The sequence below is a fragment of the Penicillium oxalicum genome, chromosome II (genome assembly GCF_001723175.1).
Source record: "Penicillium oxalicum strain HP7-1 chromosome II, whole genome shotgun sequence".
NCBI classification, from domain to species: domain Eukaryota; kingdom Fungi; phylum Ascomycota; class Eurotiomycetes; order Eurotiales; family Aspergillaceae; genus Penicillium; species Penicillium oxalicum.
Genome location: NC_064651.1, coordinates 4,109,524 through 4,125,307, shown reverse-complemented (window position 1 = coordinate 4,125,307; position 15,784 = coordinate 4,109,524). Strand labels below are relative to the sequence as shown.

The 15,784-nt window shown below is 50.2% G+C and overlaps 4 protein-coding genes across 4 annotated transcripts; 1 reads left to right on the top strand and 3 right to left on the bottom strand.

Moving 5' to 3' along the window:
- Positions 1-1,059: 1,059 nt before the first annotated feature.
- On the bottom strand, positions 1,060-2,342 carry POX_b03290 (Free methionine-R-sulfoxide reductase; the record flags this gene model as incomplete). Its single annotated transcript, XM_050112189.1, has 4 exons — positions 1,060-1,170; positions 1,308-1,778; positions 2,056-2,157; positions 2,265-2,342. 4 exons carry the CDS (start codon positions 2,340-2,342, stop codon positions 1,060-1,062), a joined length of 762 nt encoding a protein of 253 aa, XP_049972535.1.
- A 1,020-nt stretch (positions 2,343-3,362) lies between these two features.
- POX_b03289 (uncharacterized protein) lies at positions 3,363-4,125 on the bottom strand (the record flags this gene model as incomplete). The annotated part of the gene is made up of 2 exons (XM_050112188.1): positions 3,363-3,847; positions 3,930-4,125. The coding sequence occupies 2 exons, from the start codon at positions 4,123-4,125 to the stop codon at positions 3,363-3,365; spliced, it is 681 nt and encodes a 226-aa protein (XP_049972534.1).
- Positions 4,126-5,922: 1,797 nt separating this feature from the next.
- POX_b03288 (uncharacterized protein) lies at positions 5,923-7,858 on the bottom strand (the record flags this gene model as incomplete). Its single annotated transcript, XM_050112187.1, has 5 exons — positions 5,923-6,266; positions 6,373-7,215; positions 7,322-7,554; positions 7,613-7,673; positions 7,774-7,858. The coding sequence occupies 5 exons, from the start codon at positions 7,856-7,858 to the stop codon at positions 5,923-5,925; spliced, it is 1,566 nt and encodes a 521-aa protein (XP_049972533.1).
- A 1,881-nt stretch (positions 7,859-9,739) lies between these two features.
- Positions 9,740-10,617, top strand: POX_b03287 (uncharacterized protein; the record flags this gene model as incomplete). The annotated part of the gene is made up of 2 exons (XM_050112186.1): positions 9,740-10,205; positions 10,298-10,617. 2 exons carry the CDS (start codon positions 9,740-9,742, stop codon positions 10,615-10,617), a joined length of 786 nt encoding a protein of 261 aa, XP_049972532.1.
- Positions 10,618-15,784: the final 5,167 nt, after the last annotated feature.

The window sequence follows — 15,784 nt, the reverse complement described above, 5'->3', positions numbered from 1 at the left end:
GTTTTTAGAGAGTTTGGCGGGTTCTTGACATATACCTTTGTGGGGTGGGAATTCCCTCTTCTTTCCCTTTCTTTTGTCCCTCCCCCCAATATTGCTTTTTTTTTTGTTCCTTCCTCTTCCTTTTTCCTCTCGACTTTCCCTTGCTTATTGCACACTATAGTCGTCTTCTTTGCCCGCCGCTATTGAGATTCTTTGCTTTGCTCGTGAATAGACGGTACAGTCGCTACCTGGAGTGGGACGGGAGTCGGGAACTCATCCGGGGTCGGATGACACACAGGGATTTGATCGGGACTGGGCGGATTGTTCAAGGCGCACAGGTGCAATCGGGATTGCCCGTGTCGGCCTGATCTGAATCAAGTATTCAGTCTTTTTTTGTTCCATTGAGTGGATTCACACTCTAATCGTATCCGGGTTCTCGCTGCAAGGGAGACCTTGAAGAGTCCAAGAAGTAGAGGATTGCACTGCAGAGTAGCTGATGAGTTGATTCCCCCGAGGCGGGAGTCGATACTTGCGTCTTTTCGACCACGTTACCTCTCCACATATTTCAGTGATACGTGGCGAGCGTTGGAAACAAAGGTAATCAGAAAGAAAGGCACATCTTGAGGGAAGAAAAAAAAGTGGAAAGATCCATGTGCAGGCACAACTTGGAGGCCGTCAACTTAAAGTAGTCGAACTGGTCAAAGTACTCCCTCTTTTCTTTCTTTCTCCTCCCCTTCCAATAGGGGATTCTAATCAACGAAAGGAAGTAGGCATTCATTTGTTTTCTCCGCTTTTTATCATTCAACAAAGGCAGAAAGGAGATGACTTTTGTTGTTCAACTATTGATTTTTGCTATTGGTTGCTTTTTGTTGGTTCGTGAGGGGGAAAAATCATCTCGTAGTCATATACAGTGGCACTGCTTGTTTTCTCGTGTCTCTTTTTTGTTTGGTTTCGGTTTTTTCTTTCTCTCTTCCGTTGTCGAGGTCTTATAATGGACATGTGGGGTGATCCATGTCCGTGGCATGCGTCATGTGCCAAATTTTCTTTTTTGTCGCAGGTGGGTCAATCGACCTGGATGATTTACCAGTCGCAGCTTTCGGCAAGAAGTTCAGCGAGCTTCTCGAGATATTTCTGATCTTCTTCATCAAAGGCAGAGGGGAGCGTGCAGTCGATATCGATAATGGCGACAGTCTAGTATATGAACGTCAGTCATGCAAACTCCAAGACAGGTGAATCTTTTCTTTTGGCTTCCATGAGGCAAAGAGACACAGAGCAGATCAAGCTGGCTATGCGGAACGGGAAGGGAGGGCAAGGATCACAATACATACCTCTCCACGGATGATGATGGGCACCACAATTTCACTCCGACTATCGGCGTCACAGGCAATATGGCCCGGGAATTTCGTGACGTCGGGGACAACGACTGTCTTCTGGCTGGCGGCGGCGGTACCACAGACTCCCTTTCCGAAGCGGATCTGCTGGCACGCGGGCTTACCGTGGAAGGGGCCCAGCAGTAAGATTTGATCTTCGGGGTGAGCGTAGGTCGTGGAGATGGTTACACCACCGAACCCTGGTGCGCCGGGCAGTGGAGGCGAGGAGACGGGCGAGGCGAGGGCGGGGAACTTGTCATCGCGAATGTAGAATCCGGTCCAGTTGACGGCCGAGGAGGGTGATGGGAGAGCAGCGTATGCGTGCCAGAGAAGAGAGGAGATATTTGACAGGTTGCTAGAGTATTCCAGAGGATGGGGGGAGCAACGGTCAATTCCAGTTCTGTCAAGGGTTCTTGAAGGGGGTATCATCTGTCGTGGGCTCGGAAGAAATCATGGATTGCAGCGTCATTCGGGGACGCTCTTGCTGGGGGAGGAAGGGCTGTGGTCATGCGGATGAAAGGGCATTGAAGCGAGCTCACCTGACCTGTACATGGAGCGGTGACACTTGATTAGCTTCTGATGGCCAAGAAGGAAGAGGATCCCGCAAGACGATACATTCACTGCGGTATGCCCCTGTAGACGGGTGCGATGGGTTTTCGCGAGAAGAGCCGGGTTCAGTTCAGATCCCACGCAGTGCAGCACTCACCCAATTGCGTTGCCCGTCGAGTAGACCTCCAGCCTGTTCCAGGAGCTGTGAATAGACCTCGGCTTTGGTCTTGCCCCAGAAATATGAAGAGTCGGCGTGCGGCTAGATAGCGAATTGATTCGGTCAGCGAAGCTTCTCCATTGATGTTTTGTGAGATCGTTTTGTCTTCTTGGATCCAGGCGCAGGGTCAGTGGGCAAATCATGCTCACAGACGCCCGCCAAGGCTGGATGGACAGTAGCTGGGGACCATCCCGCCAGCATTTGGGAAGAGGAGGCACCCATACCATTGTGTTAAATCAGAAAGATCAAGGTTCAAGGTTGTAGTGGAAGAGATCAATGGCGCGATGGCGCGGTGGTGTGGAGGATTCTTTTTTTTAAGGTGACGAGGAGAGTGACGAGCGCGGAATTTTGGTGACGGAAGATCCACCCGCGGGGACGCAATCAAGCCCAGAAGAGGAAAATGAGAATAGCTGGAGGAGAAAAATAAAATAAAATCATAAATCATAAAAATAAAATAAAAAGACAAAGACAATTGTAGTGTAATGATATTTTGCAATGAACAGCTCTCGTAACACCAACTGGATATTCTAATTTGCTTACTTCTCTCTCTCTCTCTCTCTCTCTCTCTCTCTCTCTTCTCTCCTTCTCTCTCTCTCCTCTCTCTCTCTCTCTCTCTCTCTCTCTCTCTCCCCTCTCTGTCTTTATCATGCTGGACTGTATCCAATTGTTCGTCTGCATGCCGAGGTTGTCCGACATAATCTGGACCCCGAATGAGACTTGAAAGATTTGGAGTACATGCGTGACGACCAACCGGCACTTGCCCGACGAGGCAATCATCCGCCGGCTCGCCAAACGCCAAGCTGGTCACGAATGCAGCTGTACGCACCGCTCGTGTCCGGTTATCAATCACCCGATGCCTAATTGCCCTCTCCAATCAAGTTTCCATTCGAGCAGATGTTGGTCGACCCCCGCTCGGGCAACCTCCAGGTTCTCCTTCATTCGTGAAGTCGGGAACTGGCCGTTTGGGGCACACTCAGCCTCTACCTTTCTGGGCCCAATCAATGGGGATGACAGGCAAAGGTCAAGCACCCCAAAATAATCTCCAGTCTGCCCTGCCCCGGACATTTCTCGTCCGGAAACCTTAACACACTCCTAGCCGAACTTGGGGCTGAATGGAATGGTCTTTTTATTCTCTTTGGTGCGATTTTGGGGTCGGTTGATATGTCCGGAGAAAATCTTTTCCTTTTGTGAGTTGGTGCGAGAGAGCATCACGATCTAGATCATCGAGCCGCCCTCCATGTCTGGTATCATTCTGGTGCGGGTGACTGATTCATCAAATTTCGAGGAGTGACGGACAGTGATCGACCGCGGACTACTGGAAGGGCCATGTCCGCAGTCGTCGTCGTAGGAGTAGTAGGAGTAACAGCCGCCGCCGCGGCTCCGCCTTCCAAGTCGCTCGATTTGGGTTGCATGAACTGGAAAAGACTTTGCATCCCCAGGATTTTGCTGACTGTGCTGGGGCCAGAGGAAGCTTTCCGGCTCAGGAAGTGATCTCGTTGGTGCTTTCCAATTCGTTGTTGGATGATTCCAAGAATCTTGGCGTGAAGAGAGTACTGGACATTCCCAAAGAACCTTTTTTCATAGGATTGCCCTCTGGCTCGTGAGTGCCAGCGACTGGATGATCCATTGGACTCATGATGCTGCGGGCTTTTGACCCAAAGATCGGGACTTCTGGAGCCGTAGAAATGGTCTTGGATGTGTATCTCATCGGGGGCGATGCGAATGATAGGACCTGTCCGTCTTTCTGATCAGTTTCCGTCATCCAGTGGGTCTTTTGGGGGTCCGTTCTGGCTCGCGAAGAAGGGAGAACTGACCGTAGGCTCGATGCATTCGATCAATCTCCTCGTCATAAGATTCCGAGCACCAGGCTACACAAAAGACTTCGTACAGCCCCGTCAATGCGGCCAGACGTGGACCGGGAACGTTACTGAGTGGATGGACATGCAGACGATAGATGGCGATCACCAGCAAACAAGCCACGGTGCTTCCCAACAAAAAGTATACAATCATGATTCTATGGTCCTCAGCCAGCGTCGGTTACCGATTCAATTGGAGAAAGATCTCTGAAGGCTCCCAAAAGAAAAATTCGTCGACGTGAGAATTGGTCGTGTGCCTTCAGAAGGTACGCCCGACAGACGTGGGTCGCAGCAAGCGATACTCGGGCACCCAGCAACAACAGGAATACCTTGAAGCGATTTGTCCGAGTGGTTTTTTCTCTTTTGTCTCACACCCGCTTCTCATTTCAGTGGGAAAAGGATCATCAAGTGTGAATAGATATATAAGATGTATTCAACCTCGCTTCACAGGAACTCGCGCTCACTCAAAAAAAACTAAAATGGCACGACGGAACGAGACCGGGGCTGCTACCAGGACCCCCTCTTTTTCTCCCCCGGAGGATGTATGTTGGTGGAGTGTGACTGGGGGCTGTAAAGGGAGAAAAGCTTTCCGATTGGATTGACCTGAGGTCTATTCTATACCGCTTGTTCCTTGCATATCTGAATCGCGAACCTTCCACGACTTTTCCATTTGTGTTCGGATCAGAATATCTTGAATGTCGCGCGATCAAATGGGCGGGGTAGGTTCGAAATGCTCTGCGAAAATCGCTTTCAACGTAGAGCAAAATGTTTTGATAACAAAACTACCAAATCTTTTCCACAAAAAAAGGTATGCACTGCAGTACAGCAGGAAATGAATCAACTGCTTCAATTCTATGAATCTTGTCAAGTGAGCTCAGTTCCAATGCTGTAGCAGGACTACTCCTTCGAGTCTCGGCCGACTCCGCCGAATACAATTCATGATCCGTGCCCAACAATGATCCCACACGAGAAGCTTAGCGCCTGATCCCGTGAGTCGCTTTGGGCACTGGATCAATGCATCCAAGTCGAGAAGGAGAAGTCAATTCTTAGTCCTTGATCTGGATGGTTTGAAGCTTTTTTTTTGTTCTTCACATGAAGAATCGTAGACAAGGCGTGCTCTCTAGCACGTCACCAGCTGCATACACTGTCAATCCTATACAGTCAATAAAGCCCCGTTAGCTTTCAAGCTACCATAGAACAAAAGGAACCAATTCCATAGCTCCCGAGCACTCTTTATCCTTTGAAGATGCCTTTTCTATAGATCAATCTCAGCCCAGCCAAGAGAGTTGGGCGATCGAGTATTTTACAGACATGGTTTCCAACCTCTCCCACCTTTTCAAGCCACTCCGTATAGTGACCAAAGTTCTCTTGAACGAATTTTGGTCCAGAAGATGTGCTCTCGTAGTAACATGATCCGCATAGAATTCACGCTTTAGCAATCGTCGATGGTGGGTCTCCCTCATGTGCGCCATGGTGGGGGAAAAGCGATCCCCGTCACCGCTGCCCGGAAAGAGGCTGACGATGTAGACCGCCATTTAGTGGTGTTGAACGCGACTGTTCGTGTCCCAAGTGCACTAGTGCTCTCGAGTCGTTGGATCCGATCTTGGAATTGATGGACATGTCATCATTCTAATTGAGGAGATGGTTCTAGCTCTTAAAAAAAAGAAGTAGAAGAAGAAGAAGAAAACGGAAAAGTTCGTTGCTGAGAGTCAGTCTGCATATCTACATGTTTTTTCTACTACCGGGCACAGGGCTGGACAAGATCCCGAAATTACTTCAGAATGTACGCCCAACCTCAGAGTCATCCCCGCCCCCCGAAGTCTGAATGACAGGTCCTCTTCCTACCTCAAGATATGAAGATTCAAAGATACCAAGTCAAGCGAAACAATTCGCAAAAGCTTCATCCGTGCGGTTGCAGGTGCTTGTTCCCGAGACCCCAGAGTGGACAGTATCACCTGGTGTTCCCTGCAACATGTGGCCCTCGCTTCTGTCCGGTGAAAGAGCTCACGGCCCCAGGGCCGGAAAAGTTTTTCTGACCCGTTGTAAACCAGGTGATTACGCTGACCAGACAGATGAGACCTACCGCAGCGCTGGTGTAATTCATCGTCTGCTCGGTGACGGGCGAGACGCCTGGAAAGTTGAATGTGATGGAGGCAAAGAGGAGGAACAGCAGGCCGATGCAGTTCAAGCCGATGGACACGGGCGGAGATAGTGTAAAGGGGCCTTTGAGGTTGGTGACATGGCCTGAAAAGAATCCCACCAGACGGCTGAATAGAGCCATGGCGTACGAGAGATCTGGACCGAGCCTGTCATTAGTCAAGTCGAGTGCGTGAGACGGAACTCGGAGATCAACTTGAGACAGATTCGTGAAAAAAGATCAAAGAAATAAAAACGTTCTTACAGAAGCCTTCTGTGGAGATGGAGATAACGGTTCCAAACCCCGTCGCGGTGCCAAACTCGATGGCGTCAAGTGCCAATTGCACCGCCAACGTCAGGAGAACAGCGTTTACGGGGATCTGACTCCTCTTGTCTACCTTGCTGAACACGTTGGAAAACGGCAATCCATGGTCACGAGCAAAGGCGTACGCAGAGCGAGATCCCTCGGCAAGAACATTTACGCCAGCAATGATCACGATCACTCCAATCAGGCTGGAGAGAATACAGGTGGCGACCTTGCTTCCAGTCGAGTCATGGAAGATCTGGATGACCGGGACTCCCGTGCTACTTTCTGCAGTCTCGGTGATGTCTCCAATACAGAAGCAGAGAGTGAGTAGAAAAGCGAACCCGGTGACGGCGCCCAAAATTACAGCGAGAATGATCGCTTTGGGGGCCTCCTTGGAAGCCGACTTCATCTCCTCCGTCATGTGAGCCGGAGCATCGTAGCAACACATTCCGAAGCAGGCCTGTAAGATTCCAATAATGGCGGCCATGGCTGTGCCCCAACCCGTTGTGTTTTGGAAGTCGCGAAACACGAAGGAGGCGGGTTGTTTGTGATCGTTCATGGCGAGAAGAGTCACCGTGACAATCACGAAGGAGGCGACATTCCAAATCAACATGAATTTTGAGATCTTATGCAGCAGGCTAGAGCCCCAGAGGTTGACGCCAGCTGAGAGAATAGCCACCAGATAGGCCACCAGGACAGTGTGCCATCTCTCAATGGTATAGTTAGGGAATACCACATTTGCCATGCCCAGAATGAAATTGGCCGAGATGGAATTGTTCGTGGCACCCATGGCGAGAAGACCTGAAGTAGTAGCCCACACGGAGTCAAGGTCAGCAAAGGCCCATCGGCACGTCGAGCAGAAGTGATTCCCCCGTCGATGGGGGAATAAGCGAAGAGAACGTCTCACCTATGAGCATAAACCACCCGGTGGCATATGACAGACCTCGAGCATATCGGGGAGGCGTGAGCGCGGCAACCCACGAGTATTGACCTCCGGCGACAGGATACATGGAACACATCTCGGCCATAGGAATCGCCACAGCCAAAGTGAGCAGACTGACTCCAATGAAAGCAAAGACCATGACCGGCGGACCTCCCGATGTCACCCCGACAATGAACACACCACTGAGTGCGGTCCATCTGGAGCAAAGGAATTTAGAATGGTCTGATCTCGATCGTTAACGAAAAGGGAACTCACGATGTGACAACGCTAAAGCTAAACCCGATCATCGACAACAGCCCAAACGACCGTTTCAGCTCTAGGGCGCGTGACTGGCAGTTAGCTACAGAGAAAATGAACAAGAGGATCGTTATGATCCCAAACAGCGTTCAACCAAAATGACGTGTCGTTGGACGTACCCTGCTCATATCCTAGGTTCTCCAACCGACCATCTTCGTCATTGACATCTTGAAAGACCTTCACAGCTTTATGAGTCTCGGCCATGTCTCCTCTTTGATACGTGACAGATCTCCTAGGTTCGCCGAGTCGTACAAGTAGGAGGTATAAGCTCTCGTCAGATCATGAGCGCACATCCTGGGCCTTTAAAATACAAGAGCAGGCACCCGTCGCGTAGCTGAGCTACAACAGAATGTTACATTATCCTTCCATACTGCCGATATGATGATCCATGTCGTCTCTTATCTCCGGGAGCCTTTCTCCAAATTGAATCAAGTCGGCACCATCATCCTAGCGATAAGGAAAGATTGGCTTTGCGAATTTCCTAATCGAGAAGGTCTGCGCGACGCTTCGTAACTTTGATCGACTCTGTCTGGCTCGGTTGACAGGGTATACTTCAAGGCGCTCGAGCCTTGCTTGGGCGAGGAACTGTGCGGGGAAACTGGAGCAGGAGACTACAAGCTTAAATGTTGGATGGGACTGCCGTGGTCAAGCCCATCGGATGCATCGATCGCTGAGATAGGCAGCTTGAGGAGATATTCTATTTTGAATGCCAACCCCTTGCAGTCGACGTAGGAAGAAGATTGATGGGCTTTGCGAAGAGAGGCAAAAGCTGAAGCTGTGATTGGAACCAAACGACCGATCTTGACAGTCGATTCAATGCTCTTAGATATGAATTTAGTTGGATGTTCCGGTATGAGTGTTCTTTAGCATCGTGTCAATGCTTGGTCGGAGGTTATAGGGAACTGTGGTGAGTGCACAGGCCTCTGTTCCTCAAGCCCCCATTTCTTCGCCTCTGCGAGTGCCTCAGTCGGCAATAGTACAGTCGGTGATAGGGATGGCCGTTCGGTAGACTCGAACGATACTCGGGCCTCGTAGCAGCATTTGGCCCATTTGTGGTCTGTCACTCCAAGTCCCAAACATTTCATTTGTACAAGTCAGCATATATCATTTGTTGAAATCTTGGACATATCTCCATGCGAATCCGCACCACGCGCAAAGTGGACTACACAGCCTGCCGGAGTGACGGTACTGGTCGGGTGGTCCTGAAGTAGTAAGCGACGAAGCGCGGCCTCGGCGCATTCCCGGATGTCGGATGGGGTCTGACCGAGCCCAAGCACGATGTTCTGCTCGAATTGGCAGTAGGGCTCAGGGTTTCGGATGGTCGACAGTCCGAGCAGTGATCGTGTCCGCCCGGGGGCCTCAGGCTCTCTATACGCCAGCGCTTCAGCTACCGGAACCTTTGCTTGCCTACTTTCCGGGGGTCGACATTCGACACAGACGATCGTCCCACTTCAGGTCTCTTTCCTCTGTACTTCTGGGTCGGGACTGCGGCTCTAAGAAAGGTCCACGCCATCAATATGCACATCAACGCTCTTGAGCCTCCTGCATGTATACTTTAACGTCAATCAATCATCATTGGCCGAAAAAATACCAACGCTTGAGTGGGTTAAAGGGCGTACTGTATGCGGAGCTCTAGATCTATACTACCCAAGGACCTGGAATAAAGAATGTCGCGGGTAGGTCAAGGTAGTCGAACAATTCCTCTGTCCTACCTACCTTGACGGTTCGGCACTCTTATTCAAAGGTGGTACGACACGTAGAGATGACAGTGCAGCTTTCGGAAAGTCCAACGGCCGAGGCCACGCAAGATGAAAGCTGTCGAGCCCCTGGACGTGGGTAGGGTGCGCGGATATGGAGAATCCCGTCCATGCGGACACGGAAAAGAAGGTCTAGCACAAGAACATCGACTGAAGCGAACCTTAGTCAATGGTCTGAATATTTAAATCTAAAGAATTAGAACCATCTCTCATCAAATCCACATTTTTCATCTACAAAGCTGCCCTGCCTTTTCTCACAGTACCCGTTTTCTCCTCGAAAAACTTCCATCTCACCTGATTCTATCCTCAACATCCGCCACCTTCCCCCATGTCGGAACAGATTCTTGCAGGAAAGACGTGCCTCGTCACAGGCGGAGCGGGAGGTCTAGGCAAAGCCATCGCCACGCACTTTCTGGACGCGGGCGCGAACGTGGTCATCTGTGACATTCACGAAGAGCGACTCCAACAAACGTCCGCCGAACTATCATCCAAGGGCCCCCTGCGGGCGATCAAATCTGACATCACCAAGCCCGAGGATGTGAAAAGGCTCTTCGACGAGTTGATCCGGGAATTTGGCAAGATCGATGTCCTTGTGAACAATGCCGGGATCATGGATCATTTCGCGCCCGTAGGCGATATGGATCTGGAACAATGGGATCGGGTCATCGCGCTCAATCTCACGGCGCCAATGATTCTGAGCAAGATGGCGGTGCAGAACATGTTGGAGCAATCGACCCCCGACGGTCGGATCATCAATATTGTTTCGGTTGCAGGGCGAGCGGGATGGGCTGCTGGTATGTTGGATCTTTTTTTATAGTCTTCCTTTTCCTTTTTCTTTTTCTTTTTTTCGAAACACACTGGTTCTCATCCTTTGACTCGAAAATAGGCGCTGCCTACACTGCCAGTAAACATGGTCTGGTGGGCCTGACCAAGAACACAGCCGCGTTCTATGGCAACAAAGGTATCCGCTGCAATGCCTTGATGATGGGGGCGATGAACACCAATATCGCGGATGTGTTCAAGACAGGCATGCATATGGAAGGATATCAAAAGATGAATGCCGTGTACGAGGCCGTTCAGGCTCCTGCATGCGACCTTGACGAGGTGGCTGGGTTCTGCACGAATTTGACCTACGGCAAGGGTTCCAGTGTGATCAATGGGGCCTGCATTGCTCTGGATAATGGATGGACTGCTGTGGTCGGTTGAGAATGGATCTTTGTCTCAACGAGGTAGGCGCACTACAATACAAGGTGAGCTGATCAGCTTTTTTGTTGCTTGCAACGCTGAAACTGAAGCTTAGCAGCATGTACTGTATATAAGAAATCAAAATGCAAGTGTACCATTCAAGCGATTACTATCTGTGTTCTTCTATAATCGACACCCGCGAGTAAACACCTGAAACGCGGCTACCCATTTTAAATTAGCACAATAACCGCTTTGCCCGGAGCCGTTTCAACTCGGATGGCTTTTTCTCGTAGCTTTCAAAGACGGTCATCTTGCTATGGTGCAGATGGTTGGCATCCGATTGATGAGATCTCGTCCGACTCAAACCACAAGGATCGAACCTCAACATTCCCTCGTAATTCCGAATACATTCTGACAAATTTACCTAGAGATGAGCATTCTCATCAGCACATGCGACCTCATCATATTTCCATCCTCGAATGCTTTGAACCCACCGATGCGCACCGATGCGTTCCATCATGATCATTCAACTCGGCATATAGCCATGTACTCTGTCCGGGCTCTTCGACCGAGAGACGAATCGCGGTGGCGCTGTGAGCGAAGCTGTGCCCACCCCAGACAAATTTGCCTGTGATGAATGTGGATTTTGTTAGTCAAAGATGGATAAGAGACAGAGAGAGAGAGAACGTCCGAAAAAGGGGATGTATTCAGTCTTGTGGTGACAAACCATTTGCATTTCCTAAACAGCGGTTGAGATCCAATTGTGAGAACGACCACGAGCCATCCGGACGCTCGCAGCGACAGCACAGAGTATGCTGATACCTCAACTTGATGTTGACGGAGTTCCTGTGAAATGCCATATTATCTAGGCATTTTCTCTTTCTCTCACTTTTCTTGGTCGGTACATCAAGTCTGAAGAATTGAAAGGTGAGACTACTCGTGCGGGCAAAGATAGAGGGGTTTCCTCTGTGCTACCGTCTTTCCGCCCTCCCCATTTATACACATATATACCTATGAATGGATGGAACCTGTATCCCGAAAATGTCCAGGCATGTGTCGGATATGACGATATGCCCGGTAGCGTTGACGGGAGTCATGTTGACGATGTGCCACCCGTCGTCAGGAGCCAACCACGGCTCACCATTCCGGTCAGATTCAGTTCAATATTTCTTTGCTAGATCCGTTCCCGGGGTTTTTTTTTCTATCCCAAGTCAGCTTATCCTCCAAGCTGCTGAATTTATTTTCGTTTTCCTTTTTTCCCACTTCCATTTATCTTTGGTCGTCACTAGGTTCTGCTATTTAGTCCCTCACTTGAAGTGACTGTGAAGCATCATTCATCACTGCCGGCAGCGCAGACAGCTGTGCTAGAATGATGGACAACTAGGAAAATAGTGGAGGCTAGGTAACCGGTCCTTTCCATTTCACATCAAGATATGAGCCCGAATTCTCAGAGCCGCTGTGCGTGGTAGATTGATTCGATTTCCCTTGCTTGATAGGTTCCTCTTTGAATGGCCAATATAGATGTGTAAATGTCATCAACATTCCATATTATGTAATTTACAATGACTCCTGTACAGGTCGTCGTCGTCCATACGTACTTCCTTGATTGACAGAATCGGTCTTTTTGCCGATCCCTCGGCTCACTTGCTTATAATTCTCACACTGGGCCATGCTGACCTCTATAGAAGTGGTCCTGGGTGAGGTGGTATCTAGGTAACTCGACGGGCTAGCGTCCTCCCGTCTATCCGCGGGGTAAGATATTTTTACAGAGACGAAGATTGCTGGTTTTGGTCCACAGGTATCCTTTTGGCATCTTGGTGAGCGGCCGGAAGATGAATGTCTCCGGGCCTTGTCTAATAAGACAAGAAGGATGGTAGTATGGGGAAGCAAAAACGGAAGGAAAGGCGGCCTATCTCCTGTTCCGGATCGACGCCATTCAAGTTTTCGAGGGTTAGGGGGGCGTAGGAAAGGTTCTCAGCTGATCCAACGGGATCAAGAAAGTGCTCTTCACTGATCCAGGTCAGTCCTTCAATCACAAGTGCGGCCTTGGTTATCATTCATTTTCCATGTCTTACTCTACCAAGCTCCGATCCTCTTCTTCCTCCGTCACACACTCCTTTTCTGCAGATGACTCGTTCTGGCAAATGGCCAACTAGTAACTTAGAGTCATGTCGATGTCTCGACTATCAAGTACTGCAGTGACTGGTATCAAACTAGTGAGTCATCTCGTCGACCTCTGATGTCCACGCTCAACTGTCTCTCCAATACACACACACAGCCCCCCTCCCAAGTATTAGAGTGTTGCATTCACGCGTTTTGCGCAGTGTAGGCTTCGACTTTTCCCGGCTAGTGTGAAGAATCGCATGAGTGACGCGTTTCGCGATTGGAGGGAAGCTTCCTCCGCGCAATGATCGCCGACGATCCTCACAGAGTCATCAGGGGGTGGAGGGGCAAAGGATTCAGCGGAAATCATACCCCCGTCTTCCCTTGTTCGATGGTTACATTCGCGGAGAAGCTCTCGCTCATGTAACCAGGGGATATACCCGCGCTGCAGCGGGGCAGGGGGTGGATGGGGGAAAGTGGAGGGCACTGGGGGATGGACGGGACGCTCAGACGCACGATCGTGACATGCATACCACGGACGGATGCCATGGACGGACCCTTGTCATCAATACACGGCAGTGGTTTTAACATTCAAGTGCCATCAGATTGAATACCTTGCTGATCCGATTTTGCTCGCAGAGTCAGGATCCAAATCATAATAAGAACTTATCGTAGCCTCAGGACAGGAAGGCAGCGTCTGCCTTTGCGCCTCCTGACTCGTGACACACCAGGATCGCTGGCTTCATGGCTGGTGGGAAGAAGACTGATCCCCCTCAACCACAATATTCAAGGTCACTGGAGGTCCCCCCATTACCCGCGAGATGAGTACTCGGTTCCGGAATGTGCTCTTCTCTTCGTCCGCACCAGAATTTTAATCATCAATAGAATGAAATTTTTTGGAAAAAGAAAAACACACACAAAGAAAACAAAGAAAGAAAAAACAGATTTATCAAAAAGGCAAGGAAGCAAAAGCGCCGCTCGATCACAACATACATGGATGACAGGAAATTCGTCAGCGATCTCAGCCACTAGGACATACCGGACGCCTTTGAAGGAGCATGTTGATAGGTGCAAATCTGGATAAAAAGCAAGAGAAAAAGGTTGTGACTTGACTCTTGAGATGGAAGGGCTCCGTGAGGGTGTGTGGACTCCACTGGAGGGGGAAGAAGGGTGGACCTGCTGGTCGGCTGATCGCCTGAGCTAAGAACTGCTTTTCCGTGGATGTTGTTGGTCAGGAAAGTACCTAATTGGGAAACCATCTGAGTTGAACGTCCATGCTCGGTGCCGATGGATGGCAGTCTTTCGCCCGAAATGGTAATCGCCTTCAGAGGCAAGGTTTCTATTGGAGGTGATAATGAACCTAGTCGTTTTACAACGGAGCTTTTGGCGATATGATTATCATTTCTCTCTCTTTCCGTCTTTCTTTTTCTCTCCTTCATTCTTTTTTTTCCTGTATTGAGAAATTTATAGTACTCCCACGAGCAACGGTCTCAGTGTTGACGGCGGACATGTGCATACTCATGTTGTCGACGTCTATTTTCAGCAGCTGGCTTGTTCCGTGATCAGCCCGTCCTGACTGAGGGCCAGTGATGACCGGGTACTCATGACTCCAGGAACCGGTATACAACCGTGACCACCGTAGGAATAACGAGACAGAAGATGAAGATCCCCGGGGTTTGCTCTCCACGAGTGAGAAGCTCGGATGGACATGGATGATCCCATCTCAGGGACGTGATATGAAGAACCACTCACACGCTCGGCCTGTGCCTTGGAACGGACATCCTCGCAGTGGTCACCAGGCGACGCCGCGTGGAGCACATTCGGTGCAAGTAGATACCGACCGCAAACCCTGAGGAGCTCACGTCCTCTCTGGACAGATGTTCGCCTCCGAGACTCGTATTCGATGAGCTGAGACGAGAATAAACTCTTCAGCCGGTCCCCTCACTACTAGTATGTACTGTAGATGCTCTGTGAATCTGACTACCGGGTCACTAGTACCGGCAGTACCTCACGCCCTAGTACCTCTTACCACGTACACTTGACTCTCCTCAATTTCGCAGGTGCCTGGCCCTGGCCCACGCCTGTTCATGGCGACCGGCATGCGGATTAGTGTCTGTCAGTACGGGTTTACTTCCTATAAACACACCCTCACCCTCAATCTCTCCTCTCTTCTTTCCTTTTTCTCTTCTTGTGCACTTGCCTCTCCTTCGGTCAAGACTCGTTGACCTTCATTCGGCTGCAATCCACGGCGAACCAACCGCCTGCACTATCCGACCCTCCGAGAATCCGCGCAGTTCTGAATGTCACTAGGCCACGTTTGAATAGCACCAGGCTCGACTTGAACAGAGTCTCCCGGTCCGCTGCGCCCTCCCGCATCATTGGATCGACTTCTTCTGCAACCACTCCTGTGGCCGACCGAGATTCTTGTCTGCCGTATTTCGTATATGCCATCCGCAGGACGAGTACCGGAGTCTTGGACAGCTCTCGTTGGGCTGTACAGTGCATCTCTGGCGCCCGACGAGGATCAACCTAGCGGGTCATCCTGCCGAGCGGAGCCAAGTACCCAGCGCATCGATCTACCGTAGTCTATAGACAAAGCAGGATTGACAGCACCAATCTGACAGTTCCGAGCCTTATTCACGGTCAGTGCTGATTGATTCTTCCCCGCTGTGTGTCTTTGACTTTTCGTTTTCTTCCTATCCCCCCTTTCTTCTGGCGTTGTGTATTGTTTGATCCTCTCCACATCTTTATTTCGATCTCAGATCATGTGCATCCACGGATGGTGCCGATGATTTTACAGGCTCAGTCCTGGCTCCGCCGGATCCTTGTTCTGGTGTGCTCTCCTGGAAGCCCCTTGCCATGTTTGGCTTGTCCAGGAACCGATTCCATCCGCTGGGAACCGTGGAATTGTGGGCGCCTCCGGTGGAGCCCGATTGATTTCTTGTGCATCATTATTTCCACTCACGATGATTGCGCTGCATGAGGTGGACAAGGTCCCTTTGGGTCCTTTTTGCCTGCGGGTGACCTTGTTTTCGTGGCTTTTTCTCTCCCAGGTCTATGCCTCTTTTTTTTGTTGATAATTTTT